The sequence below is a fragment of the Narcine bancroftii genome, chromosome 1 (genome assembly GCF_036971445.1).
Source record: "Narcine bancroftii isolate sNarBan1 chromosome 1, sNarBan1.hap1, whole genome shotgun sequence".
NCBI lineage: Eukaryota > Metazoa > Chordata > Chondrichthyes > Torpediniformes > Narcinidae > Narcine > Narcine bancroftii.
In genome coordinates this window covers 281,303,843-281,330,576 of record NC_091469.1, presented here as the reverse complement: position 1 = coordinate 281,330,576, position 26,734 = coordinate 281,303,843, and the positions used below count along the sequence as shown (strand labels likewise).

Genomic DNA, 26,734 nt, shown 5'->3' with positions numbered 1-26,734 from the left:
ACCAGTCCCCCTGCTTCCGCTTGACGGGCTTTCCAACTCAATTTTATCAGCCTCCGATAAAGTAAGAGCATTAAAAATTATAACCACTGCAGTGGAAGTATCACAGATTTTGGGGATCTTTGAGTTCAGAGAAATTCTGGAGGGGGAAACCGGTATCAGTGTTTCATTTGATGCGAAATCTTTTTTTAAACAGATCGAATGGAAGCGCCTGTTCACCTCGACTCCTAGAACAGTTTCAGCTTTTCGGTCTCGTCTTGGGCGAAGTACCTGTAGCGCGACCAATGACCACTCACAGACACGAAGTAAGGGCCAAAGGCTTTATTGATCATCAACCCGGGTGGTCCCCGGGGCCAGCTGGTCGCTGCCCCAGGGTATCGGATGCACCTCCTGCGCTGAGATTCCTGCTCACGCCAGATCCCAAATATCGGTCCCGTCCTGCTGGGTATCTGACCAGCGCATTCTGGTAGATCGCATGCAGGAGGTGCACCCCCCTCCACTCGTGGGTCCCAACGTGCTTCTGGAGGAGCACGGCCCCGGGGCCGTCAGCCAGACGGGCAGCGTGGTTCCTGACGCTGGGGTGTTACATTCGTAGCAGTAGAGAGTTGGGACATGGTGCCATGCAGCACTTCCAGGAGTACCTCTTGCCAGTGGGACACATTCATCCCTTTTAACTTTAGGGCCAACGGGACGGCCCTCCAAATGGTGCCGTTTGCCCTCTCTACCTGGCCATTCCCTCGGGGGGTTGTAACTGATGGTTCGACTCGTTGCTGTGCCCCTGGAGACTCACTCACGAACGCTGAACCCCGGTCACTGTGCACGTACGCGGGATACCTGAACAAAGTGAATATAGTGCGGAGTGCTCTATTGACCGTGGTTGTGGTCATGTCTGGGCAGGGAATGGCGAATGGGAAGCGTGAGTATTCATCCACAATGTTCAGGAAATAGCTGTTCTGATTCGTTGACTAGAGGGACCCCTTGACGTGTATGCTGAGGCGTTCAAAAGGGCGAATGGCTTTGATGAGGTGGGCTCTTTCTGGCCTGCAAAACTGCAGCTTGATTTCCGCACCGACTGGGCAATTGGGTGTCAGCTCTCTGATTTCCTCAACTGAGTAGTAGTTTTGTGACCCCGGGATGGCAGAGGCTATCATGGAAGGCGTGGAGGCGACCTACTTGCACCCTGGCACGGAAGCGATCCACTTGCACCCTGGCACAGGTTCCCCAAGACATCACATTGGGTGGTTCGTTGAGCTTACCCTGCCAATAAAAGATCTTGTAATTATAGGTGGACAGCTCAATTCTCCACTGCATGATCTTAACATTTTTAATTTTTCCCCGCTGTCTGTTATTAAAGGCGATAGCTTGGAAGTTGCGGCAGGAGTCAGGGGCAGGGGCCCCGAATCTCAAGATATCTGCGGGCAGCATGACCCTTGGCATAGGCCTCCATGTTATTTTTCTCTATGGCCTAGGCCATCTGCACAACCTGAACAGATCGATCGCCCTCTCCAGGAGTCATTCGCAAATGTGTTGGGAGCGGAACCCAGCAACCAACCTGTCGCAGATGAGCTCTTCCTGGTACTCCACCGCCATCACGTCCCAGCTTCTGTATGGCCTACACAAACTCATCGACTGACTCACCCAGGCCTTGGCATCGGGAGCCAAGCTGGAAGCGCATGTACCTGGTGTTCCTCGGTGCCCCATACTTCTGCTGGAGCAGGGCCATCGCCTCTTCACACCCTGTGCAATCACGGATAAACTGGTGAATAGTAGGTCAAACTACTACCTTGACATTTGAGAGTTGCCCTACAATTTTCCAGGTGCTTAATTGTTGGAATGCATCATCCTCGTTTTGTGAAATGCAGTTTTCGGATTTTTGTGTTTGCATTTCCTTCCTTCCTTAATTTGTTCATTTCAGTATCACACATCACCCCAAAACAGAAAGGGAAGCAAGTCATACTTTAACACTGGAAGCTTTAAGTAAGATGGCTGTGTTTTATACTTGACCACACCAATGTTTTATACTTGACTACACCAATGTTCCAATGCCATATATTTAAAAAAAATTAGTAGAATCCATTTTTTTTTAACTTTACGCTTCTAAATACTCTATTGCAAACTGACTCACCTCTACACCAATTCATTGATGCTATTGAATTAAATTCCTTCTTAAAACTACACTCTCAACTGGTGCAGTCTGTAAATATATAAAAACAAACTGCCATGGCTAATACACCAAAAGAATTATCAAAATTTTAATGAATTCAATTCAATGAATGCTTGGGGTTCACTCTCTTTTGTAGCATGTATACAGTAACATATAAATTTTTTAAAAGCAATTTTAAGCTAAAAATTCAAACTAAACTTAAATTAACTGGGTTCTTCATTCTTTTGTTGTAATTTCTAATTTTTCTTCTATAAATTGATTATACGTAAATTAATATTGTACACTTACAAAATTACTTTATTATTTGATATTTCAATCTCTTCAGATATGTGCATGTACAGATTTGTGTACACAATTATTTCCAGTGTAGTATTGCTACTAATAGACTTGACACCCGGGTTAATACAAATTCTTACATCTCGAAGTACGGAATGCACTCTGGTATGTTTCAACAATTGAACGTGTTGAAAAGCCCTAAACTTTAAAAAAAATATTTATATAATTACGTGGATGGAATTTTTTTTTGAACAGAGTCAATATTTAGTTAAATTTAAGATTGCATTGATTACATTGAAATCCCTTCACCTTACCTGTCCTCCCCTCCCTTTTATCCCTTCTCACTATAAAAGTTATAATGATAAAAATAGATAAATAGTTATATAAAAGAATTATATGGATTTCACAAAGGATTAGCTCCCACACTGGGATCTTAAAGTATTTATATTAAATGACTTTAGGGAAGAAGATTATTTCAGGTCTTAAGAGGCCGAAAGTACATTTTTACATATTTATCCCTAAACTTTACATATATGGGCTCCAAAAAAAAAACCCTAAACTTAAGAACTAATCTCGCTAATAAAATGAGATAGATGATAGAATAATCACTCATTTGCTGAGATGTATAAACAGAAAGTGAACTTTAGGGCAATAATAAACAACCAGATTACCTGCAAGGAAATTGGTGTAAAAATAAATTAAGTGAAGCTTGAGAACTTTCTTTACATATTTAATACAAAACAATTATAATACAGAAATATTTCAGAAAATAATCTAATATAAATGCTTTCATACCACTATTTCACAAAATAAATGTAGTAAAATTAGCAGAATTTAAATGCTCATACAATATTTTGCAAATTAAATTGCAGAAATGGAATTGTACATCAGAGCAAACAAGTATTGCATAACATTCTAACCCAAAAAGAGTAAAAATTTTAAAAATAAGGCTCTAAATAATAAATACAACATTAAAATATAGAGCAACAATTCAAAATGATTGGTGGCCTGTCTTCCATGTACTGCATAAAGATAATCAGTACCTCCTTTGTAATGTTTTTGGTGGGAACCAGCTCAGAGGCACAGGTCATCATTCCTTTTCTGAATAAATATACAAAACCTCTCAATTTGCTCCCCCCTCCTGTAATTCAACAAAGATTGCAAAATTCTAACAATTCCCTTTTTATCCCAACAAGTACTTTGCAAATAACCCAAAACTACTTCAATAAAACATTAAGTAGAACATATATAGGGGACAACATTTCATGGTGTTATTCAACATAATATGAAAGAGGTTCAATTGGAATGACTATAAAAATCTTGTTATTTTTAGAAAGCATGAAAAATGCTGAGGTAAAAAAACATGGACCTTCAATCAAATGATGAATTGGGAATGCCACAGAAGTCTCCCACAGCAAAAGTAAGTCTTCAATACAAATATAATAAAACTAGAAAAAAATTCTTTATCAGTGAGAGCTGAAAAAAATTAACAGGAAAAAAAGAAATGGCAAGATTCAGCAGTGAAATGTTTCAGACCTTAATAATAACCTTAATATACCAGATAAAAATAATTACTAATATTGTAACAGTCTTAAAACAATATTTTATTTTCTACAAATACAAATAGGAAATTCATAAGTTAAAAATGTTCCAGGTAACTCAGAAATTTGCAAATATTTAATGCTATATTTTTAATATCAAGCATTGCATTGCTCTGCTATTTCATTTCCGGACACGGAAAAATTCATTTCGGAGCCATTCTGAGTCTTCATATAATCGAGGGTCTCCAAGGCAAAGAGTAGTTCTTTTGTAGGAGTAATAATATAAAACAGCAGCTGTGAATGGAAGATTAAGAATTGATTCAGGTTAGTACATCACATATAGAAATTAACAAGCACAAAGCATTGTAAGGAAATCAATTTTTTTTTTCTGGTGACATACATGAAATAAACCAGGGTCCAAAACAATTGATTAAAGTTAGATTTAGATACTACATTTGATAACTGAGCAAAGAAGAGTGTTGAGGCCAAATCAGCCTTCAACTATTGTTCCTGATTGCAGGTGCAAATGGCAAAAAAATTCAAGATCAGATTTATGTTGGCCTATTGGATTTTTATAAACAGCTTGAAAAATTCAAATGAGACAAAAAAATTACTTGATGGGGTACAGAAACATGCATGCTACTCTTGCATTTGCAATCAAGCAAGGTCAGAAAAGTGAGTATGAGAAAAGAATAAGTCATTGAAGAAGTAGATTGCTGCAAAGGAACACAGAGTCAAATTTTATTTCTGGCAACCACGTTGTTATTTGTAACCAAGATGGTTTATTTTAACAATATGAGCGAGTCCAACCAGAGTAAGAATTGTATTAGACCTCATTCTGGGGATTAGGCTGTCCATATGATGGAACTTTCAGTGGGGGAGCATGTTGGGAACAAAGATTTTAATTCCACAAGTTTTAAGATAGTTATGGATAAGACTGGACATAGGGTGGAAGTAATAAATTGGAGGAAGGCTAATTATCACAGCATCAAGAGGGTGGATTGGAAGTAGCTGTTTTGTGGTAAATCCATATTTGACATGGTCTTTTCAACGCTAACTTATTAGAGTTCAGGGCCAGCATTCCTGTGAGAATGAAAGGTAAGGAAAGCAAGGTTGGGGGACCTTAGATGATGTGATATTGTAATTTTAGTTAAAAAAAAAGCAAGGTTTAGCATGCTGAATCAGACAAGACCTTTGAGGAAAATCAAGTAATGAGTGAAGAACTTAAACGAAGAATGAAGAGCCATGAAATAAATGTTCTTGGCAAGTGGGCTAACTAGGTATATCGACCCCCCCCTCCCCCCGCCAAATTTGCAAGTTGGCATTTTTTTTTAAAACCATGAATGTTTTTTTTTAAATACTCATTGGGTAACATGGAAAACAATATTGGCTTTATATTCTATATTCATCTGCAATGCCCTGATTCAGGGCAAAATCTGGTTCTCTACTTGTGGCAAAATAACATTTTGTGAGCCAACATTTAGAGTGATGCTTTCAAATATTTATTTCCTTCCAACAAAAATCACATGAGGGAGTGGTCATTGTTGGAATGGACTGTGTCATAGAGGCAATGCTTTGGCTCAAGGGGATTCGGTGAGAAGAGCTTGAGGTGGAGGTGCAGGAACTGAAGTAAGAGAGGATTATCCTATTCGAGGAATAAAAATGATTTAGCAGATAGGCACAGGTAAGGGCAGGTTTTGGATATCATAATTTTTTCCTCCAACGATATACAATGAAAATGGCAGCCAAGGAGTGGGATGCTCCTCTTGCAGAATGTGGGTTATCAGGAAAGTTAGTAGTATCCCTGATTACTTCATGTGCGAGAAGTGCATCTAGCCAGTTAAGGAATTGGAGCTAGAGTTGGATGAACTCCGGATCATTTGGGAGGCAGTGACAGACAAGAGTTACAGGGACATTAGCACACCTAGGAGGCAGGAGGAGGCTAGTTGGCTGACAGTCAGAAGAGGGAAAGGGAACAGCCATGCAGTGCAGGGCACCTCTGTGGTTGTACCCCTCAATAAAAAAGTATTCCATTTTGGATACTGTTGGGGGGGAACAACCTACAAGGGCCAAGCCATAGCAATGAGCTCTCTGGCATGGTGTCTGCTCCTGCGGCGAAGGGAGGAGAAGAGGTGAGCTGTAGTGATAGGGGATTCCACAGTTAGGGGGACAGATAAGAAGTTCTGTGGAAGAAATAGAGTATCCCAGATAATAGGTTGCCTCCCTGGTGCCAGGGTTCAAGATATCTCAGATCGAATTCACGGCATTCTCAGGAAGGAAGATGAGCAGGCAAATGTCGTGGTCCATACTGGGACCAATGATGTGAGTAGGAAAAGCGAGGAAGTCCTACAAGGAGCATTTAGGGAGTTAGGCACTGGAATGAAGGACAGGACTTCCAGGGTTGTGATCTTAGGATTGCTACCCATGCCACATGCTAATAAGGTCAGACACAGAATAATGCTTGCTAGTATGTGGAAAGATACAAATATGATTGATATTAATAGATGGCATAATGAGATGAAATATTGATTAATAATGGAAAAAAATTACACGTTTCGCGTGATAATTATAGTTTTTTTATTAACAAGTGGTTGTTATACTCAGAATATTTACATTTCAATTTATATTGATTAGATCTTAATATGCATGTTTAATTTTTCTTTAATATTTTTTCTTTCTTTATGGCTCTCCTTAGAAGAGTTCGCTGAAGGGGGGGTTCTTTTCTTTTTTTTTCGAAATATAAAAAATAACATTCATGTTTATGGTTAATTGTTGTACATGTTATGTACTATTTGTTTTTTGAACGAATAAATAAAGTTTTTTAAAAAAGACATAAAATAATGCAGCTTAACAAGTGGCTAAAGACATGGTACAGGAGGGAGGGCTTCAAGCTTCTGGATCATTCGGCTTTCTTCCAGGTAAGATGGGACCTGTTCCAACAGGACGGTTTGCATCTGAACTGGAGGGGGAACTAATATCTTTTTGCAGGAATGTTTGCTAGTGCTGCTTTGGTGGATTTAAACTAGATTTGCAAGTGGGTGGGAACCAGAGTGCCAGAGCAGATAGAGGAGGAAAAAGATTATGTGAAAATTTCATGCACTGTTAGAGGTCAATGGGTTGGACATGATGGAAATGTTCTCATGTGCATCTATTTCAATGCAACAGTTATTGCAGGAAAGGCAGACAAGCTAAGAGTGTGGATTGGCATGTGGAATTATGATATTGTGGTCATTAGTGAAACATGGTTGCAGGACTGACAGCTTAATGTTCCGTGCTTCCAATGCAATAGAATGTTGAGGGAGGAGTGGCATTGCTCATCAAGATAAATATCACAGCTGTGCTTAGGCAGGACAGACCAGCCAGCAGGCTTGTCTACTGAAGTCATATGGGTGGATCTATCTGTGGAATGAGAAAGGGATGACCACACTCATGGGGTTGTATTGTAGACCGCCCTATACTCAACAAGAATTGGAGGAGCAAATCTGTAGAGAGAGAGCAGACAGCTGCAGGAAACACAAGGTTGTGATAGTAGAGGATTTTAATTTTCCACATATCGATTGGGATTCCCATACTGTAAAAGGGCTTGGAGTTTGTCAAATGTGTTCAGAAAACTTTTCTACATCAATATATAGAGGTACCAACTACTGGACCTCCTATTAGGGAACAAGACAGGACAGGTGATGAAGTAAGTGTAGGGGAAAATTTTGAGTCTAGTGATCACAATGCCATTAGTTTCAAGTTAATTATGGAGAGAAAAAGGATAGTAAGGGACAAAATTGGTCCCTTTGAAGTTGAGAGTATACTGCTTTGTATGGAGCCAAAAGCGGGAAGAAATCTTAAAAAAAAATTCTCGTCAGTATTCACTCGTGAAACAGGCACAGAGTTGTCGGAAGTAAGGAAAACAAGCAGTGAGGTCATGGAACCTATACAGATTAAAAAGGAGGAAGTGCTTGCTGTCTTAAAGCAAATAACGGTGGATAAATCCCCAGGGCCTGACAAGATATTCCCACGGACCTTGATGGAGGCTAGTGTAGAAATTGCAGGGGCTCATTTAAAATGTCCTTAGCCACAGGTGTGGTGCTGGAGGATTGGAGGGTAGCTCACTTTGTTCTGTTGTTTAAAAATGGCTTCAAAAGTAAACCTGGAAATTATGGGTCAGTGAGACTGACATCAGTAGTAGGTAAATTATTGCAAGATGTTCTGAGAGATTGGATATACAGTTATTTGGATAGCCAGGAACTAATTAGGGAACGTGTTTAATCTTAGAGTTTTTCAATGTTACGAGAAAAGTTAACAAAGGAAAGGTTGTGGATGTTGTCTATGTGGACTTTGACAAAGTCCCACATGGGAGGTTAGACAGGAAGTTTCAGATGCTAGATATTCATGGTGAAGTACTGAACAGGAGAAGCCAAAGAGTAGTGGTGGATGATTGCTTCTCAGACTGGAGGCCTGACTAGTGATTGTGCTGGGACCATTGTTGTTTGTCATCTATATCAATGATCTGGATGATAATGTGGTAAATTGGATCAGCAAGTTTTCAGATGACACTAAGACTGGAGGCATTGTGGACAGTAAAGAAAGTTTTCAAAGCTTGCAGAGGGATCTAGACCAGGTGGAAAAATGGGCTGAAAAATGTGAATGTGAATTTGAATTTTTTGAAAATTGTAGACAATACAGCATGGTAACAGACTATTTCGGCCCAATTTACACCCCTGGTATGTTTCGAACGGTGGGAGGAAACCGGAGCCCCCAGAGAAAACCCACGCAAACACAGGGAGAACGTACAAACTCCTTACAGCGCGGGATTCAAATTCTGTTCCCATTGCTGGCACTGTAAAGGTATTGCGCTAACTGGTATGCCAACCATGCCACCCTTAATTCAGACAAGAGTGAGGTGTTGCATTTTGGAAGGACAAATCAAGAAAGTGCACTCACAGTAAATGGTAGAGCACTGAGGAATACAGATACATAATTCCCTGAAAGTGGCATCACAGGTGGATAGAGAGCTTTTGGCATATTGGCCTTTATAAAATCAAAGTATTGAGTATAGGAGATGGGATATTATGGTAAAGTTCTACAAGACATTGGTGAGGCCAAATTTTGAGTATTGTGTGCAGTTTTGGACACCTAAGTACAGGAGAGATATCAATAAGATAGAAAGAGTGCAGAAAAGATTTCTAGGATGTTGCCCAGACTTCAGGAACTGAGTTACAGAGAAAAGTTAAACAGGTTAGGACTTTATTCCCTTGAACATAGAAGAATGAAGGGGAAATTTGAGGTATTTATAAATAGCCTTTTTTCCACTCAGGGTCAATGAGATACAAATCAGAGGACATGTGTTAAGGGTGAAAGGGGAAAAGTTCAGGGGGAACTTCTTCACACAGAGGGTGGTGGGAGTACAGGCTCAATTTTAACATTTAAGAAGAATTTAAACAAGTACATGGATAGGAGACGTATGGAGGGCTATATGGACTAGGTGCAGGTCAGTGGGACTAGGCAAAATAAAATGGTTTGGCATAGTCTGGAAGGGCCGAAGGGGCCTGTTTCAGTGCTGTAATATTCTATGGTTCAATGGAGTTCCACCTTGGTACTCCTCCATTATCTCAAGAACATCAAAATCACACATCTTCAACATGGAATATGTGGAGGATTACTCCTGTATTTCACTTATGTCTGTGTCTTAATGAATTTACAATGTCCATATTACAGTCCTACTATCTGCTACCACAGTAAGTTCACATTACATTTCTCCAGTTTTGTTTAAATTTTATTTATAACACGGTAGAAGGTTATTTCAGCTATTTATACCCATGCTACTCAATTACATCCAAATTAACCTATAATCTTGAACGGTTTGTAGGGTGGGAGGAAGCTGGAGCACCTGGGGGAAACCCATGCAGACATGGGGAGAACATACAAACTCCTGACAGACAGCACTGGATTCCTACCTGGGTCACCTGCTCTGTAATAGTGTTCCCCTAACCATGCCTTTAAATGAGGTATAATTGTGAATCTAATCACTGATCTCCAAAATTATTCCTAATAAATGCCAATGGAGTTTTTTTGGCAGCTGCGTTCTTGATCTCATCTACTAACCAATATACCCACAAAAGCAACAGTGTGTGTGCATATTGAATAAGAACGGCTAAGATTCAACAATGAAATGCCCAGGTGCTAGTGGTGTTTTTATACATGATCATTGGCAAAGAATCCTACCTGCATGAAAAAAAGTTAATTAAAAAATCCTCAACCATATTGCAGACAGCTTGCTTACCAAACCGTTGGAAGACAAAAAGTGCTTGAAGCCCATTTGTCCACACAAACTTATTCCGGTTTCGCCATCGTAGATTCTGTTGGAAATGAAAATTAAATTAAGACACTTGTGATGAATAAGATTAAGTACTCAAAGAAATAATTATAGAAACATGTACAACAATTTTAATTGACATGCAGACAGATTTAGAAGTGCATTTAACAACATGACACCTGTGCATCACCAAATAAGATTATCTGTCTAAGAAAGCCAAATCCTTTTGACCTTCTTTCTTATCTAAGACATAATTGAGAAATGAACACTGCCATCATTTTTGAGTCCCAATCCAATATTCATGCTTTTTTCCCCACATTACTTTTGAAGTTCAAAGGAAACTGTTTACATGAACTAAAATCTGCACTTCATGCTAACGCTAAAACAGTTGATCAGAATTATCCTTTGATTATGATCCTGGAGATTTATGGTATCCCATCATATACTCCCATCTTCTCCAAAAGACACCAAGCCTGATCAGAACAACCAGAATGCATGGAAATTAATTTTCCAATTTATTTACAAATAGATGAATTTTCAAAACATTATAATTGTAATATATCATAAGGCACTAAATAGTCTGTATGGATAAACAATGCTCTCACTTTTTTTATTTTCTTTCCATGGCTCTAAAAGATGAATGTCTGATTTTTATTCCCCATTTTTCACTCCCACTTTTACCCATTTTTTCCCCATTTATTTTTTCTCAGTCTTTTTGCTTCTTAATATCATTATGTGGAACATTTTAGTTCACATAAATTCCTTAACGTGGTGGATAAGATTCAAAAGCAATTTTCAAGAGTTAGATAAAGAAGGTGGGTGAAATTGTTGGGATTTGAAGGAGCGGGGAAGTGAAATTAAATAAATTGATATTTGAAAAAATGGTGCAATGGCCAATAGATCAAATGATTTGCAACATTTGACAATTCTATTATTTAATTTTATCTTGGGCTTTGTTTCTTTGTACCTACTATGAGTCTTTGTACTTTCATTATTCAGCTCTAAGTAAAACCAAGAAATCCCTAAGCTGCATTAAATCAATCTGAATTGAAGGACATATGACTAATAAATGGTATAAACATACATATTATATCATTACTGTGAGTATTATCTTGATCTATTTTGCTGAAGCAATTGAACGGTATGTAGAATTCTTTTTTCTTCCTAAGCATGCTATACCATCCTTTTCCCTACATTTTCACCACCTTATAAAAGTTACCTTTCCATGAACTCATTACAATTGCTTGATCCTTAATCATTTGTCCTATAATTTTAAAATGATTTAAAATTAAACAATGCTAACACTTAATCACTATTGTGTGATTTGCCTCATTCTGTGTCATTCTCTTTTCAATGTTGTTGATGTCCTGCAAATGATTAGATTTTCTCAATAAATTCAATGTAGTTTCCCTGATGGCTCAGCAAGTTTATTCAATTGGTAACTGAAAGATCCAGAAGAGGAATATCCCAGATTAAAATTTGCATACTGTTTGTTGATCACAACAGTGAAACATTGGTGGCACTGCCAAAGGTTGGAAAGGAGAAAGTAAATTAATGTTTCTGCTTATGAGTTCCATCAAGCAATCAGTGCTCCAGTGCAGTTCAAACAATATCGAGTCCAGTGGTAATTTCTTTCAAAACAATATCCTTTTTTATGTTAATTATTCCCTTATGAATCAGATAGTCAGGCAAGATCCAAGAAATTCTAACTTGCAAGAAGGCAGTGCATTCAGAATAGAATGGTTCGAAAACTGACTGAAAAGTATTCTTGCCACAATTCTTACACATCTGAGATGCTTCGTAAGGAACAGGTAAAATAGAAGAATGCAAAAGCAGGAAAGGACAAAATAATAAACCAAATATGTGTGTGGGGAAAAAAGAAATAGGTCTCTGGAATTAAAAATATGGAAACAGATGACTTGACCAGCAGTTCACATCAGCTTTAGCTACCACATGCTCCAATTGTCACAGGTTGGGATGAAAACTAATTTATTTCCAAAGCTTTGAATTAAGGACTTCCTGTTTTTCTATCATTTCTAGTTCCCAAAATATCAAGAAATGAGCTAAATAGCACTATTCTTTGTATTTCTGACTAGATGCTAATTGCATTTTATTGGCTTTGGATCTGTACTTGGCACAATGATAATAAAGTTGAAAAAAAATTAGACTCTCCACGTAAAATTTGAAAAGGTTACATTTACATAAACTTCAACACTTCTTGCCAACAAATGTAGCAACTTAATAGATGCAGAAAAATGAACATGTCCAATTCCTGCACGTCTTGCATACCTGAATCCAAACATGAAAGCTGACACTCAGAATAAAGTAAATACCAGAGACAATAATGGTTCCTGTAAACCTGTGAATCAACAATTTGACCAACCCCGCTTGAAAGACAAATGTGTTGAAGAACATGAGGAAGATGATGATGATATTAAAGAGGATTCCGATGTCTTGTATACTAAAAATAGAAAAAAATTTTTTAGTTCCACAACAATTCCACAGGAACAATGACATTTAAAACAAAACAGCAAATAAAGGTAGACTTGCATTTTATAGCTCCTCCTACAAAAGTGCTTGATGCCTATACTATTGAAATGTCATTATTGTAACACGGAAAATGTGGCAGTCATTTTGTGCACGAACTTTTCAAAAACTGCAATATAAACCAGATCAGCACTTTTCAGTGATATTAATTTAGAGATATACCTGTATATTTTTAGTGATGAGAGTTTCTTCAACTTGCATGAAGCTAAAGAGTTCCAACTCCAGAAAAGTGTAATTCTGATTTATGTGAAATTTTACAATGTGGAAGAGAAGAGCAAAAAATGTTTTAAATTGTCATAACCATATTAAAAACTATATATTTTTTTCACAACATGGCTCTGCCTACATTCTTTTGGATGAGAGGAATGAAGATTGATAGACTTTCAAGATTCACAAATGATCACATCTATCAGGATGCTGTTTAACATTTTGAAACGGAAATAACCAGCTGAAGAACTATGACCAAATGAGAGGGCACTATTACAAATATGGGTGACAACAAATAAAGAAATTTCACCAATATGTCTATTCAAAATGTCAAGTAATTTAAAACTTTTATCGCAGACTTGGGTTAGAAACCACAAGATTTATTCATAATTATTGGGAATCCACTTCCACAGATTTAGAACATTAATCCAGAGCTGCAAATTCAAAACATCCAAATTTATGAACAAAAAGTCTCAATAATGGTTCACTATATATCCTTCAAGGAAGGAAAAAGCCTATCCTTACCACTTCTGGCCAATGTGACTGCAGACTATCCAATTGACTCTTTCCTGCATTCTCAGTTCAGAGCAATTATGAATGTAATCATGAATGCAAAATAACGCTCAACCTTGTTAACAAAAACTACAATTCATGAATAAATGAATAATAAAAGGACTTGAACAATTCAATTGTCGTCACAGTTACAAGTATTTCTGCTTTTTTCATCGTGCACATTAAGTCATCTTTATCATTTGCAAGGAGAACAATTATGAATATAGCATTGAAGAAATATTTAACTAGTTGAAACAAAACGTGAGACAAAAGGTTTTTGTGAAACAAAGCTTGCATCTTAAACTATAAGAAAAATAGACAAGTGAACATAGAAGTTGAGTTCCATAGTAATACCTTGATGAAGGGCTCAAGCCCGAAAATCAGTTATGTATCTTCATCTTTGCCATATAAATGTTTGACCTGCAGTTTTTCCAACATTGTTTTTACTAATAAGAAAGGTAGCCAGTTACAAATTCAGTACAGTGAATGTAAATTTAAGGACAGAATACCATTAAACGTCCCTCCACATTAATAATTCCATAAATAGCCTCACTCATCTATTAGTGTTAATATACCGAATAACACTCACATGAATATTATTAGAGGAATGACAGGTTCCATTAATAACAGTTCAGAGAAGGAATTGGCAAACAGATCGAAGATCATTATTATGAACTGTATTGACAGCACAAGGCTGTAGTTTGATACTTGGAGCATTCCCCGGTGAAGTCAGTGTGAACAATACAGAGAATCAGCAGCCCTGTGGTACAAAGTCATGGTCTCTGCAATAAAATAAAAACACAAAAATCAACTGAATGACAGAATACCAAAAAAAATGTAATCTTATCTCTGCCCCTCTTGACTGTGCTCATCAAAGGTTAACTCTTGGCCTTCTAAACTCCAGGGAGACAAGTCCCAGCATATCTTTATAATTGAAGCCCACCATTCTCAGTAACATTCTTGTAAATGCTTCCTGCATCTTTTCCAGCTTAATATCTTTCCTGTTGCATGACCAGAACAGCACACAATACTCCCAAGTGTGCTCTGACCAACATCTTGTATACTTGCAACATGATGTCTGTGCCCCTGCGCTCAGTGTCGCAACTAATGAAGCAAGCATGCTCAAAAGCTTTCTTCACTATTCTATCTCTGTTACCACTTACATGGAATTACATAACTGTATCTTGAAATCTTTCTGTTCTACCCACTCTTAAGGGTCCAACTATTAACTGTGTAATTCCTGATCGGATTAATCTATCAAAGTGCCATACCTTACACTTGTCTGAGTTAAATTTTAACTGTTATTCCTTAGCCCACAAGATCGTATTGTAATCTCAGATGATGTTCTTTGCTGTTCACTATATAGCTCAAACTAAAGGAGAATCACGCTGCTCTCCATTGCAGGCAAAATCTTCGCGAGGATTCTCCTTAATAGACTACTACCTAGTGTCGCCGAAAATGTCCTCCCAGAATCACAGTGTGGCTTTCGTGCAAACAGAGGAACTACTGACATGGTCTTTGCCCTCAGACAGCTCCAAGAAAAGTGCAGAGAACAAAACAAAGGACTCTACATCACCTTTGTTGACCTCACCAAAGCTTTCGACACCGTGAGCAGGAAAGGGCTTTGGCAAATACTAGAGCGCCTTGGATGCCCCCCCCCCCCAAGTTCTTCAACATGGTTATCCAACTGCACAAAAACCAACAAGGTTGGGTCAGATACAGCAATGAGCTCTCTGAACCCTTCTCCATTGACAACGGCATGAAGCAAGGCTGCGTCCTCGCACCAACCCTCTTTACTATCTTCTTCAGCATGATGCTGAAACAAGCCATGAAAGACCTCAACAATGAAGACGCTGTTTATATCCGGTACCGCACGGATGGCAGTCTCTTCAATCTGAGGTGCCTGCAAGGTCACACCAAGATACAAGAGCAACTTGTCCGTGAACTACTCTTTGCAGACGATGTCGCTTTAGTTGCCCATTCAGAGCCAGCTCTCCAGCACATGACGTCCTGTTTTGCGGAAACTGCCAAAATGTTTGGCCTGGAAGTCAGCCTGAAGAAAACTGAGGTCCTCCATCAGCCAGCTTCCCACCATGACTACCAGCCCCCCCACATCTACATCAGGCACACAGAACTCAAAACGGTCAACCAGTTTACCTACCACGGCTGCACCATTTCATCTGATGCAAGGATCGACAACGAGATAGACAACAGACTCGCCAAGGCAAATAGCACCTTTGGAAGGCTACACAAAAGAGTCTGGAAAAACAACCACCTGAAGAAACACACAAAGATCAGCGTGTACAGAGCTGTTGTCATACCCACGCTCCTGTTCGGCTCCGAATCATGGGTCCTCTACCGGCATCATCTACGGCTCCTAGAACGCTTCCATCAGCGCTGTCTCCGCTCCAACCTCAACATTCATTGGAGTGACTTCATCACCAACATCGAAGTACTCGAGCTGGCAGAGTCCGCAAGCATCAAATCCACGCTGCTGAAGACCCAACTGTGCTGGGTGGGTCATGTCTCCAGAATGGAGGACCATCACCTTCCCAAGATCGTGTTATATGGCGAGCTCTCCACTGGCCACCGAGACAGAGGTGCACCAAAGAAGAGGTACAAGGACTGATTAAAGAAATCTCTTGGTGCCTGCCACATTGACCACCACCAGAGGGCTGATATCGCCTCCAACTGTGCATCTTGGTGCCTCACAGTTCGGGGGGCAGCAACCTCCTTTGAAGAAGACTGCAGAGCCCACCTCACTGACAAAAGACAAAGGAGGAAAAACCCAACACCCAACCCCAACCAATTTTCCCTTGCAACCGCTGCAACCGTGCCTGCCTGTCCCGCATCGGACTTGTCAGTCACCAACGAGCCTGCAGCAGATGTGGACATACCCCTCCATAAATCTTTTCCGCGAAGCCAAGCCAAAGAAGAATACCAGCAATTTTAGTGTCATCCACAAACTTACTAATCATGCTAACTAAATTGCCATCCAAGTCATTAATAGAGATAAGAAACAACAATGGAGCCGACACCAATCCACAACACTGATTACAGGCCTCCCATGTAATAAACAACTCTCCACTCTCACCCTCTGACTCCAACAATCAAGCCAATTCTATATTCAGTTTTCCATTTCACTCTCAATTGTGTGCAATTGGACCTTCCAGACCAGCCTACGATGTGGGACCTTGTCAAAGATCTTACTACAATCCATATAGACAACTTCTTCTGACTTGCCCTCATTTACTTGTTCAAAAAACAGAGTCAAATTCACACATACAAAGCCATTGTGAGAATCCTAATCAGTCCTTATCTTTCCAAATGCATGATCCAACCAATAGATAGATTTTCTCCCTCAGAATTCCCTCCTGTAGTTCCCTGGCTTGTTCTTACAGTCTTTTTAAAATAATGCACATTAGACAGCTTCCAGTCTTCCAGCACTTCATTTGTGACTAATGATAATACAAATACTGTATTTCTAGCAAGGTTCCTGCAATTTCTTCCCACAAAATCCTATTTCTTTCCAAAAAAGACTTCAGCTCAGTCTTCCTCCCAAAAACTCAATTTATTTACAATTTTTTTTACATTTCAAAGATCTCAGCATTTTTATTTTTAATGATCTTAATCCAAAACCCTCTGGATACAGAATCATTTTACAATACCTAATTATGAAGTTCCAGAGATCTGATTGATTCAATGTTATAAAATGTCCAAGACAAAACAGCAATTACATTTCATCGGGTAACAAACTACTTTGAGTATCAAAGGGCAAAAGAGCGGATGGATTTTTCAGCAGAAGTATCAGCCAAGGATCTTTGAGGAATGCGTAGAAAAAGCTTATTCATACAATTTGATAGAAAACAAAAATGATAAAAAAAGTTTTGAAACGGATTGGTACCTTGAGCATCAGAACATTCTTTTATCCAAACACCTCGATAACTCATGGAAAAGCATTGAACTAATTTAACAAGTAAATGTCGATCTCTGCGAGGATCAATTATGTAGGTCAAATGACGTTAATATTTCAGGGGGATCTCATTATTTGAGTGCTCTCCCACCCCATTCCCCCAGCAACAAAAGGCAGCTTACTTTGCCAGCCAGTTTCTTAGCCATGTCCGTATATTAAATGTACTTTCCCAACCTCGAACCGTGGGACTTTCTGGCGCCCGGCAAGAAGCCAGGGATACATCTGAATTTTAAAAAATGCCTCACCTCGTCTCCGGGCCTTGCAGTCCGCAACGCTGGCAACAATTCAGGATTTCGTGGAAACCGGGACGCGACATCATTGAGCATGCGCGTACTCATGGCAGCTTCAGCGCCGATCGGCGGCATCTCCGCAGCCGCACACCAGCGACCCCCCTCGGGATAGGAGATCCGACACCATCTCGAATGGTTACGTCAGCAGCCGTCCAAGCACATCATCTTTCTGCTGAAGTAACGACCCCTATCGGCATAGAAAAAAAAAGCGCGAAGCCCTTTCAAATCATGATCCACTGAAGTCAAAGCATCCGGTACCCAAGGGGTTTTGGTGGTGCAGGATTGGCACGTTTTCCGGACGACTGGACACACAAACACACCTCAATCAAATTTTAAAAATTTATTACACCGCAATGCAACACATTTTCCAGTGAACAGGTGAGTTGAAATGGTGCAGGAAATGGCCTAGTGTGTTTAACAGAGAATAGACAGAGCCTCAATCAGCCCAAATATCAGGATGCAAGCAAGGTCAGACCAAAGTCATGTGCATCATTTCATCACTACTCTCTAGGTGCAATTTGTACTCAAGTAGCATTAATAACATTGCAGTATCCCACAGTAAATTATTCGTTATTATATTGAGCATAACAAACAGAAAACATCTGAGCCATAAACATCAAAGCTATGAATGACCAATTAAACTTTTTTTGTTTATTCATTGTTGACACAGTGGTCTCAAATGTCCTGAACAGGATAAAGTTTCAATATCTAAGCTGAAGGATGATGACAGCATCAGCAAAACAACATTAATTCACTGTCAGCCTTTATGTGGCAACTCATCCAAATTGCATCTTGAGCAACATCCACATCATGTAAAAATAAGATTGAGGTCCAGGAATAAAATATAATGGAACATTCTTATTGTTATAAAGGGTTCGCATTTACAAATCACCCAAGCAGGCAGTGAAGTGGTCAATATTATAAATGTAAAAATGTTCAGTCAAATTGTGGAACGCTAAATTTCTGCAATTCACTGTAAAATAATTTTTGATAAAAGATAAGTGAGGGATACATATTGGCCAAGCAATGGAGGAAACTCTCCAGCACTTCTTTAAAATAATGTTATGGAATCTAATTGTCCACCTAAAAGAGTAAGATCTTCAACTGGCATCTGTAATGACACATTATACCACAAATAATTGAGATAGTAAATAATTCAGATGTACCTCTTCACCCTATGACAAGTCCATATATTTTCTGAGCCTATTCTTTTGGAAGTGGTATTCCCAGAGCTGTGTGATTCTGCAGATTTCTGGCCTTTTCTACTTCCTCTGAAGAGCAGACATCTTCTAGAAATAGGGTTGCTAAGTTACTCAGACGTTTGTTATTGGACAAGGAAAAACGTAGCATACACTGAATAACTGGCATTGCTGTTATTTCTTCTTGTGACAAAGGAGTCATCAGGTACATTAATGTAGTAATGGCAGATAGCACAGTGTCCTCATTTGTGCTGGATAAACAGTCCAACACTGCTTGAACTCCATTGTTCTGTAAAATATATTCCTTGTTTTGTTTGTCCAGGCACAAGTTACAGAGACCACCTGCAAATCAAAACATTTTCAATGCTTGCATTTATGAAAACAAGTCCACAAAAGGGAGATCATTTACAAAACATTATGGGTTAGAATATTATGAATGTCAATGCACATTAAACATGAACTTTGCTGTTAATGTTACATATTTCCCTTCTCATTAAAATATTGAGATATTTTGTCTAGTTCCGGACACCTAGTTTTGGAAAGATATCATTAAGCTGGAAAGAGTAAAGAAAATTTAGTTTTATGCCACAGAAATGGGCCTTTTGGCTCAACCTGACGAGAAGTCAGAGAGACTGGATAGCCATGACTTTTCTCCCAGAGTGTCGGAAACAAAGGAAGTGACATTCCAGAAGTATATAAAATCATGAGGGAAATAAATGGGCAGCAAGGTTAGTGTAGCAGTTAGCACAATGCTGTTACAGAGCTTGTGATCTGGGTTCATATCCAGAGCTGTCTGTAAGGTGTTTCTATATTCTCCCTGTGTCTGCATGGGTTTTCTCTGGGCACTCTGGTTTCCTCCCACCCTTCAAAACGTATGGAGGTGGTCGGTTATTGGGCAACATAGGTTCATGGGTCAGAAGAGCCCATAGCTATATTGCATGTCTAAATTTAACAATTTAGTATAAAAACTTTATAATAGATAATGTAAATAGTCAGAACTAGAGAGCACTGATTTAAAGAAAGAAGAAAAAGATTTAAAAGGGACCCAAGAGGCAGAGGGTAATGTGCATATTTAATTTTAATTTAGAGATGCAGCACCATTACAGGCCCTTCCAGCCCATGAGCATGTGTCACCCAAATACACCCATGTGACGAATTAACCTACAAACCATATATGTCTTTAGAACATGGGGAAAAAACTTGACCACCTGGAGGAAACCAAAGTGGACACTAGGAGAATGTAGAAACTCCTTATAGACAGCAGTGGATTTGAATCTGGGTCGCTGGTGTTGTAATAGCTCATTACCATGCCGCCACAGTAAGAGGGAGAGGCAAGTACAAATGCAATATTTAAGATATGCCCATTTCTGTGGCATAAAACTAAATTTAAAAAATGCCACCAATTATACATCAGTCCAGAAGTGTGGAGACACAAATGCAACTTCAAACACACATTTCTGACTTCACTTGAGAAAATCTACAGAGTGATCATTATCACTCTGTGATGTCTTTGAGAAACTGTAAAGAGTGGCTATTTTTATCTCAAAATAAAAACCAATCATTTATATGCATCAATTACAGGTTAGCTACCAAGATGATTAGAAAAGTTATAAACCCTAAACTATCCATAAAATTATTTCAGGAACAATCCTTTTCTTTCATACACAGGAAAAGTCCTGCACTTGGTTCACTAATTTATCAATCCACTCAAATGCCTCTTGAGATCCCAAATGGATTAAAAAAAAATACCTCCTGTAAATTGATACACCTTTCTTGATCTGGGTCACAGTAATATTTTGTCTCATCTACCTTTTGGTAAGCAGACGCGCATATTGTCCATGGCTTATGCGCATTCAATTGAGGACTATCTGCTCTCTTCAAGTTATGTCCAAGTCAAGTCAATTTCTGTGGTATCAGTGATGGAAGTATTTGTCCAGAGTTGTATGCATCCCATTTAAATAACAAGTAATTCAAAATAAAACAATTTTTTTGGGGAATTCTTGGGCAGCTGTATTAAAGGGACAGGTCTGATTATCAGTTAAATAATGTTCGAGAACTCAGAATACCCATCCATAAACTACACAAAACATCACAGAAATGGCCTGTCAAAATTTTTTTATATAAAAGTAGAACAACAAAAGCATTTTCTCCTCTGACAAGAGGCTTAGAATAAACCACATTTGGAAGATTGAGATTATACAATTATAGGAGCAAGAGGTGAGGTAGTTAAACATAAACTTTATTTTTACCTATTCCAAATTCTACAAATCTTTCATTTTCTTCTGTGAGCATGTCCAGGAATAGGTCAATGACCTGTAGCTGTCGAAGATACTGATAGTTACTGGGATCATATGCAAAATTAGCCAGGTTTGCCAGAACTTGCTCCTTTGACTCTGAGAAGTTAAGAGTACCATAAAGTTAGTGCTTATGCACAGTAAATAGACAGGGCTATCACTCAACTTATCAATATGTTTATCAGTCTCAGTAAGCATCGTATTTATCACAAAATGTCATTTTCTGTATAAAACAATAACTTCAACAACTTAGTAAAAATTCCACTGAAAAATGCTGCTCTACATGGACCTTAATTATGTCAGGTGGCTATGGTACAATGTTTCAATGACTCTCATTGGTATGTTGTTTGGAGTCTTGTATGCCTTGAAAAACAACCCTATGCAAAGAAGTCTAATTTGAAGTTCCAGAAGAATACGGTTCAAATTTCTCAAGATCCAACAGACAATTCAAGAACTTGCCAATTCAGTGCAATTTTGAAGATGGATGAGGACTGCAGTAACTTGAAGATGACCTTGGTCCACTAAGACTGCTTCTGATCCAATATCTGTGGGTGTCACTTGTGCACACTGCATTCCCACTTTGAAAGATCATACATGCAGGTGTCTGTAAAGGCAACAATATCCCCACTAACTGGAGTGTTGTGATTAAGTAAATAGAGTTGGTGAGGTCACTTAACCACTGGTGCAAATGCAACAGAGAAAGTATCTTGTCCAGATATGTAACAGCTTGGTACTGAAATTGCTTTGCCCAAGACTGCAAGAAACAAGGTGTAAATGCAGCTTGGGCTATCACGCAAAGCATTCTCCCCACCATCAACTTTGTCTAAACTTACCACTGTCCTGGGAAAATTGGCAAAATATTAAAGGATCCACCAATCCTTATTCCCCCATTCTATCAATCTGATTATATTTGAGCTTGAAAACACAGACCTCCAGATTCAAAGACAGTTTCTTTGCTGTATTATTAACTCTTAAATGGATCTCTCAATGATAAAAGATGATCCTCTTGCACTATTTATGCCTACATTTTTCTCTCTTCCCATTTTTTTTTTTTTTTTTCTTTGGCTTGGCTTCGCGGACGAAGATTTATGGAGGGGGTAAAAAGTCCACGTCAGCTGCAGGCTCATTTGTGGCTGACAAGTCCGACGCGGGACAGGCAGACACGATTGCAGCGGTTGCAAGGGAAAATTGGTTGGTTGGGGTTGGGTGTTGGGTTTTTCCTCCTTTGCCTTTTGTCAGTGAGGTGGGCTCTGCGGTCTTCTTCAAAGGAGGTTGCTGCCCGCCAAACTGTGAGGCGCCAAGATGCACGGTTTGAGGCGTTATCAGCCCACTGGCGGTGGTCAATGTGGCAGGCACCAAGAGATTTCTTTAGGCAGTCCTTGTACCTTTTCTTTGGTGCACCTCTGTCACGGTGGCCAGTGGAGAGCTCGCCATATAACACGATCTTGGGAAGGCGATGGTCCTCCATTCTGGAGACGTGACCCATCCAGCGCAGCTGGATCTTCAGCAGCGTGGACTCGATGCTGTCGACCTCTGCCATCTCGAGTACTTCGACGTTAGGGGTGTAAGCGCTCCAATGGATGTTGAGGATGGAGCAGAGACAACGCTGGTGGAAGCGTTCTAGGAGCCGTAGGTGGTGCCGGTAGAGGACCCATGATTCGGAGCCGAACAGGAGTGTGGGTATGACAACGGCTCTGTATACGCTTATCTTTGTGAGGTTTTTCAGTTGGTTGTTTTTCCAGACTCTTTTGTGTAGTCTTCCAAAGGCGCTATTTGCCTTGGCGAGTCTGTTGTCTATCTCATTGTCGATCCTTGCATCTGATGAAATGGTGCAGCCGAGATAGGTAAACTGGTTGACCGTTTTGAGTTTTGTGTGCCCGATGGAGATGTGGGGGGGCTGGTAGTCATGGTGGGGAGCTGGCTGATGGAGGACCTCAGTTTTCTTCAGGCTGACTTCCAGGCCAAACATTTTGGCAGTTTCCGCAAAGCAGGACGTCAAGCGCTGAAGAGCTGGCTCTGAATGGGCAACTAAAGCGGCATCATCTGCAAAGAGTAGTTCACGGACAAGTTTCTCTTGTGTCTTGGTGTGAGCTTGCAGGCGCCTCAGATTGAAGAGACTGCCATCCGTGTGGTACCGGATGTAAACAGCGTCTTCATTGTTGGGGTCTTTCATGGCTTGGTTCAGCATCATGCTGAAGAAGATTGAAAAGAGGGTTGGTGCGAGAACACAGCCTTGCTTCACGCCATTGTTAATGGAGAAGGGTTCAGAGAGCTCATTTCTCTTCCCATAACCCTATTATATTTGCCTTATTGTAATACTACCTGCACTGCTTTTTTAAATCTTTAAAAAAATCATTGCATTATCTGCTGTATGAGTTGACTTGCCTAGGCAGCATGCAAAACAAAGCTTAACAAAGTATAATTGTTCCTTAAGGAAACCCTGAGGATCAGTACGAGTTCAGAATTTGAATGACTTGAATGAAAAGGGTGGTGCGGTTAGTGCAATGCTATTACAGCATCAGCAACTGAGGTTCAAATTCAGCACCGTCTGTAAGGAGTTTGTACATTTTCCCAGTGTCTGCATGGTTTCCTCCCACCCTTCAAAACATATGGGGAGTTGTAGGTTAATTGGGTGTATTTGTGCAGCATAGGCATGTGGGCTAGAAGGGCCTGTTACCATGATGCATGTCTGAATTTTAAAACTATAAAGTATAACAGTTGTAACCTTGCTGATAATACCAAATCAGCTGATACAAGGAGTCTGCAAAGGGATATGGACTCATTAAGTGAACGGCCAATGAAGTATAACATGAAAGAATTTAACAACAAGGGAAATGTCTTTACTGAGAGGATTGTTGATGCCAGTTGCAGAATATATTCTTGGATGAAATTGAAAGATTTCTGGATACTAATGGAACCAAACAGGAATATGCATAAGGTACAGGATCAATCAAGACATTGAATGACAAAGCAGGTATAAGGGATGTCTTGGCCTACTCCTTCAGTAACCTTTATTCTTTTCCCTGTGAACATTCTTTTTGAATATTTGTTATTTAGGCTCATTAAATTCTTATCTTAAAATATGACAGATAATCATGGTTCACCACCCTTCATTTTTTGTATTCTTACCTTGACTGTCAGTATCCTGAAATTCAGTCACAAGAGCTTGTAGGTAATCAAACCGATCTTTCCCCTGGGTCTTACTTTGTACATACTGACTAGAGGTAGCCATTTAAATTGAACTCCATTCAGCTGTATAGAAAAGAGAAAACTGATCACAACACCTGGTTGGTGTGCAACATAAAACAAAAAGTAAAATTCTTAGAGTGCTTGCGATAGAATTGATGTTTTTCCTGTTTGGAATATCCATATCCAGTAGTGACTCTCAAAATAAGAGGCTGGTCAATCATGACAGAGGTAAGAAAGTGGTGAATCTTTGGGATTCTCTTCCAAAAGGGCTGTGCCAGCTTAGTCACTCAGTGTAATCACACAGAGGAGAATGAATTTTTAGTTATTAAGGTTAGTTGTGCTGACATCAAATATTTCCCATGATCTTCGAACCTCGGTTGCAAAATGGCCTACTTTTGCTTCCATTTCTGTTCTTATTTTCACACCATGCCAGGTTGAATTTAGATAACAATGCCATGGTTCCTATGATTAAAATGTTCTGCAATCTTAAAATCGAGTACGCTAGGGTGACAGGCTATTCAGTCCCAGTCCATCCACGTCAATGTAACGGCTAAGAATATTCACAAATGCCTCCAGTTTCTCAAAAACCAAAGGAAATTCGGCATGTCTCCAGCATCCCTCAAGAACTGTTTCGTGAAGAATAGGAAATTGTTTTTTGGGAAATAATTTATTAACATTTGAACAAATGAAGTACAAATATGGAATAACTCATGGTACAATGTTTGCATACCATCAACTGAAAGCCTACTTATAGGATAAATTGGGAAACAGACTTGAGATTACCAAAAGGAAGCAGTTTTGAATATGTGATTACAGAAACAATGATAATAAAAAGATTTATAACAAACATGTACATCAAGCTGCAAGTGAAGGAAAATGAAGAAATAAGCTATAAACCCAAAAAGTGGGAAAAAGATTTAAACATGAAGATAAAAAATGAAACATGGGAAAAGTTATGTTCTGGAACTATGAAGAATAAACACAAGGTTACGTATGATACAGTATAATTGGTTACACAGGTTATATATCGCACCCCAAAAGTTAAATAAATGGGATCCAACATTATCAGATAGATGTTTTCACTGTAAGAAGGAAATGCGAACAACAGTACATGCAATTTGGGCATGTGAGAAAGTGAAAAAGTTTTGGGAAGAACTAAATCAGGTATTAAATAAAAATCACAAAAAACATACCAAAACATCCAGAGATCTTTCTTCTAAGTAATACAAGAAGTAAAGAATTAGGCCTCAAACTGGATGAAGCGCAAAAAAGATTTATGACAGCCTTAGCTGTAGCAAAAATATGTATGTCAACTTGGAAATTAGAAGAGAGCCTGAGAATACAGCAATGGTACATGGAAATGAATAAATGTATTCCATTGGAAAAAAAACATATAATTAAAAAAAATAAAGGCACATTATTTGAACAAATTTGGGAGCCATACATGGAACATAACAGAGAGGGCTTGCCTCAGACCTCCACCCCCTAAAATGACTTGATCCAGTAAAAGTAGATGACACAATTTTCTTGTTTAATTTCATTGTGTGATGACCTTGTTTAATGGTTTTATTGTATTGTTTATGTTAAACGTTTAATGGGTTGGGGGAAAAAAGGGGAGAAAATGCCACTGTGTATATTTAAGAGGGAAATGTTTGTATGTATTTTGATTGATATGGTTCACAGTGTGAAAAATAAATAAAAATTTTTAAAAAGAACCGTTTCCCACGTGTTATGGGAAATGCTCAGTCCAATATTGCAAAAAACCACAGAGGGTTGTGAACGTGCAAGCCATCAAACATAACCGTCCCCCCCCGTCCCCCCCTTCCCTTCCCTTCCCTTCCCCATGGATTCCATTCATTGCTCCTGCTACCATTGGAAAGTCAGCCAACACCCCAAAACAAAGTTCTGATGCTCTTGCTCCATACGCAAATAATAGAATGCATAAAACGTTTCCAATCCTCCCCGACAGGGAAAACCGCATACGAAATTAAAATAAAGAGCAGCCTCGGTGGAGCAAACCAAAATATAACACAAATCGCTCCAACGCCATCCCTCCACTGCCGACTCACCTCAAAAACCAGACCCACCGCTCCTTCCCCTTCTGCGCATGCGGGCTCCTTCCCCTTCTGCGCATGCGGGCTCCTTCCCCTTCTGCGCATGCGGGCTCCTTCCCCTTCTGCGCATGCGGGCTCCTTCCC

At 39.3% G+C, this 26,734-nt stretch overlaps 2 protein-coding genes and 1 long non-coding RNA gene across 10 annotated transcripts; 1 reads left to right on the top strand and 2 right to left on the bottom strand.

The window, feature by feature from the left end:
* The first annotated feature begins 1 nt into the window (after position 1).
* Positions 2-11,665, top strand: LOC138744885 (uncharacterized). Of its 2 annotated transcripts, none has more exons than XR_011345849.1 (5): positions 2-61; positions 194-302; positions 1,352-1,756; positions 3,771-3,857; positions 11,285-11,665. It is a non-coding gene; the product is annotated as an uncharacterized lncRNA (long non-coding RNA). The 2 variants fall into 2 exon arrangements; XR_011345850.1 differs by having other exon boundaries at positions 1,352-1,763.
* Positions 3,227-17,985, bottom strand: tmem138 (transmembrane protein 138). Of its 6 annotated transcripts, none has more exons than XM_069901576.1 (6): positions 17,810-17,985; positions 14,181-14,373; positions 12,995-13,069; positions 12,575-12,746; positions 10,253-10,328; positions 3,227-4,272 (listed from the first exon to the last, which is right to left on the bottom strand). In XM_069901576.1, exons 2-6 carry the CDS (start codon positions 14,306-14,308, stop codon positions 4,160-4,162), a joined length of 564 nt encoding a protein of 187 aa, XP_069757677.1. In that variant the 5' UTR covers positions 14,309-14,373; positions 17,810-17,985; the 3' UTR covers positions 3,227-4,159. The 6 variants fall into 6 exon arrangements, with proteins under 6 accessions (XP_069757677.1, XP_069757695.1, XP_069757702.1 ...); XM_069901594.1 differs by lacking the exon at positions 17,810-17,985 and adding an exon at positions 17,687-17,774; XM_069901601.1 differs by lacking the exon at positions 17,810-17,985 and adding an exon at positions 17,496-17,586.
* Positions 17,986-18,179: 194 nt separating this feature from the next.
* Positions 18,180-26,661, bottom strand: armc7 (armadillo repeat containing 7). Of its 2 annotated transcripts, none has more exons than XM_069901561.1 (4): positions 26,606-26,661; positions 24,477-24,599; positions 21,303-21,446; positions 18,180-19,395 (listed from the first exon to the last, which is right to left on the bottom strand). In XM_069901561.1, the coding sequence occupies exons 2-4, from the start codon at positions 24,577-24,579 to the stop codon at positions 19,058-19,060; spliced, it is 585 nt and encodes a 194-aa protein (XP_069757662.1). In that variant the 5' UTR covers positions 24,580-24,599; positions 26,606-26,661; the 3' UTR covers positions 18,180-19,057. The 2 variants fall into 2 exon arrangements, with proteins under 2 accessions (XP_069757662.1, XP_069757668.1); XM_069901567.1 differs by lacking the exon at positions 26,606-26,661 and adding an exon at positions 26,462-26,558.
* Positions 26,662-26,734: the final 73 nt, after the last annotated feature.

Excerpts from the sequence above, each read along its gene's own strand:
- tmem138 (XM_069901576.1), bottom strand. The coding sequence starts at position 14,308 with ATGCTCCAAGTATCAAACTACAGCCTTGTGCTGTCAATACAGTTCATA. Across the intron at positions 13,070-14,180 it reads ATTCCTCTAATAATATTCAT|AATTACACTTTTCTGGAGTT; the intron begins GTGAGTGTTATT and ends CACATAAATCAG. Across the intron at positions 10,329-12,574 it reads GCTTTCATGTTTGGATTCAG|AATCTACGATGGCGAAACCG; the intron begins GTATGCAAGACG and ends CATTTCCAACAG.
- armc7 (XM_069901561.1), bottom strand. The coding sequence starts at position 24,579 with ATGGCTACCTCTAGTCAGTATGTACAAAGTAAGACCCAGGGGAAAGAT. Across the intron at positions 21,447-24,476 it reads TCAGGATACTGACAGTCAAG|AGTCAAAGGAGCAAGTTCTG; the intron begins GTAAGAATACAA and ends TTAACTTCTCAG. Across the intron at positions 19,396-21,302 it reads ATTTGTAGAATTTGGAATAG|GTGGTCTCTGTAACTTGTGC; the intron begins GTAAAAATAAAG and ends TTTGATTTGCAG.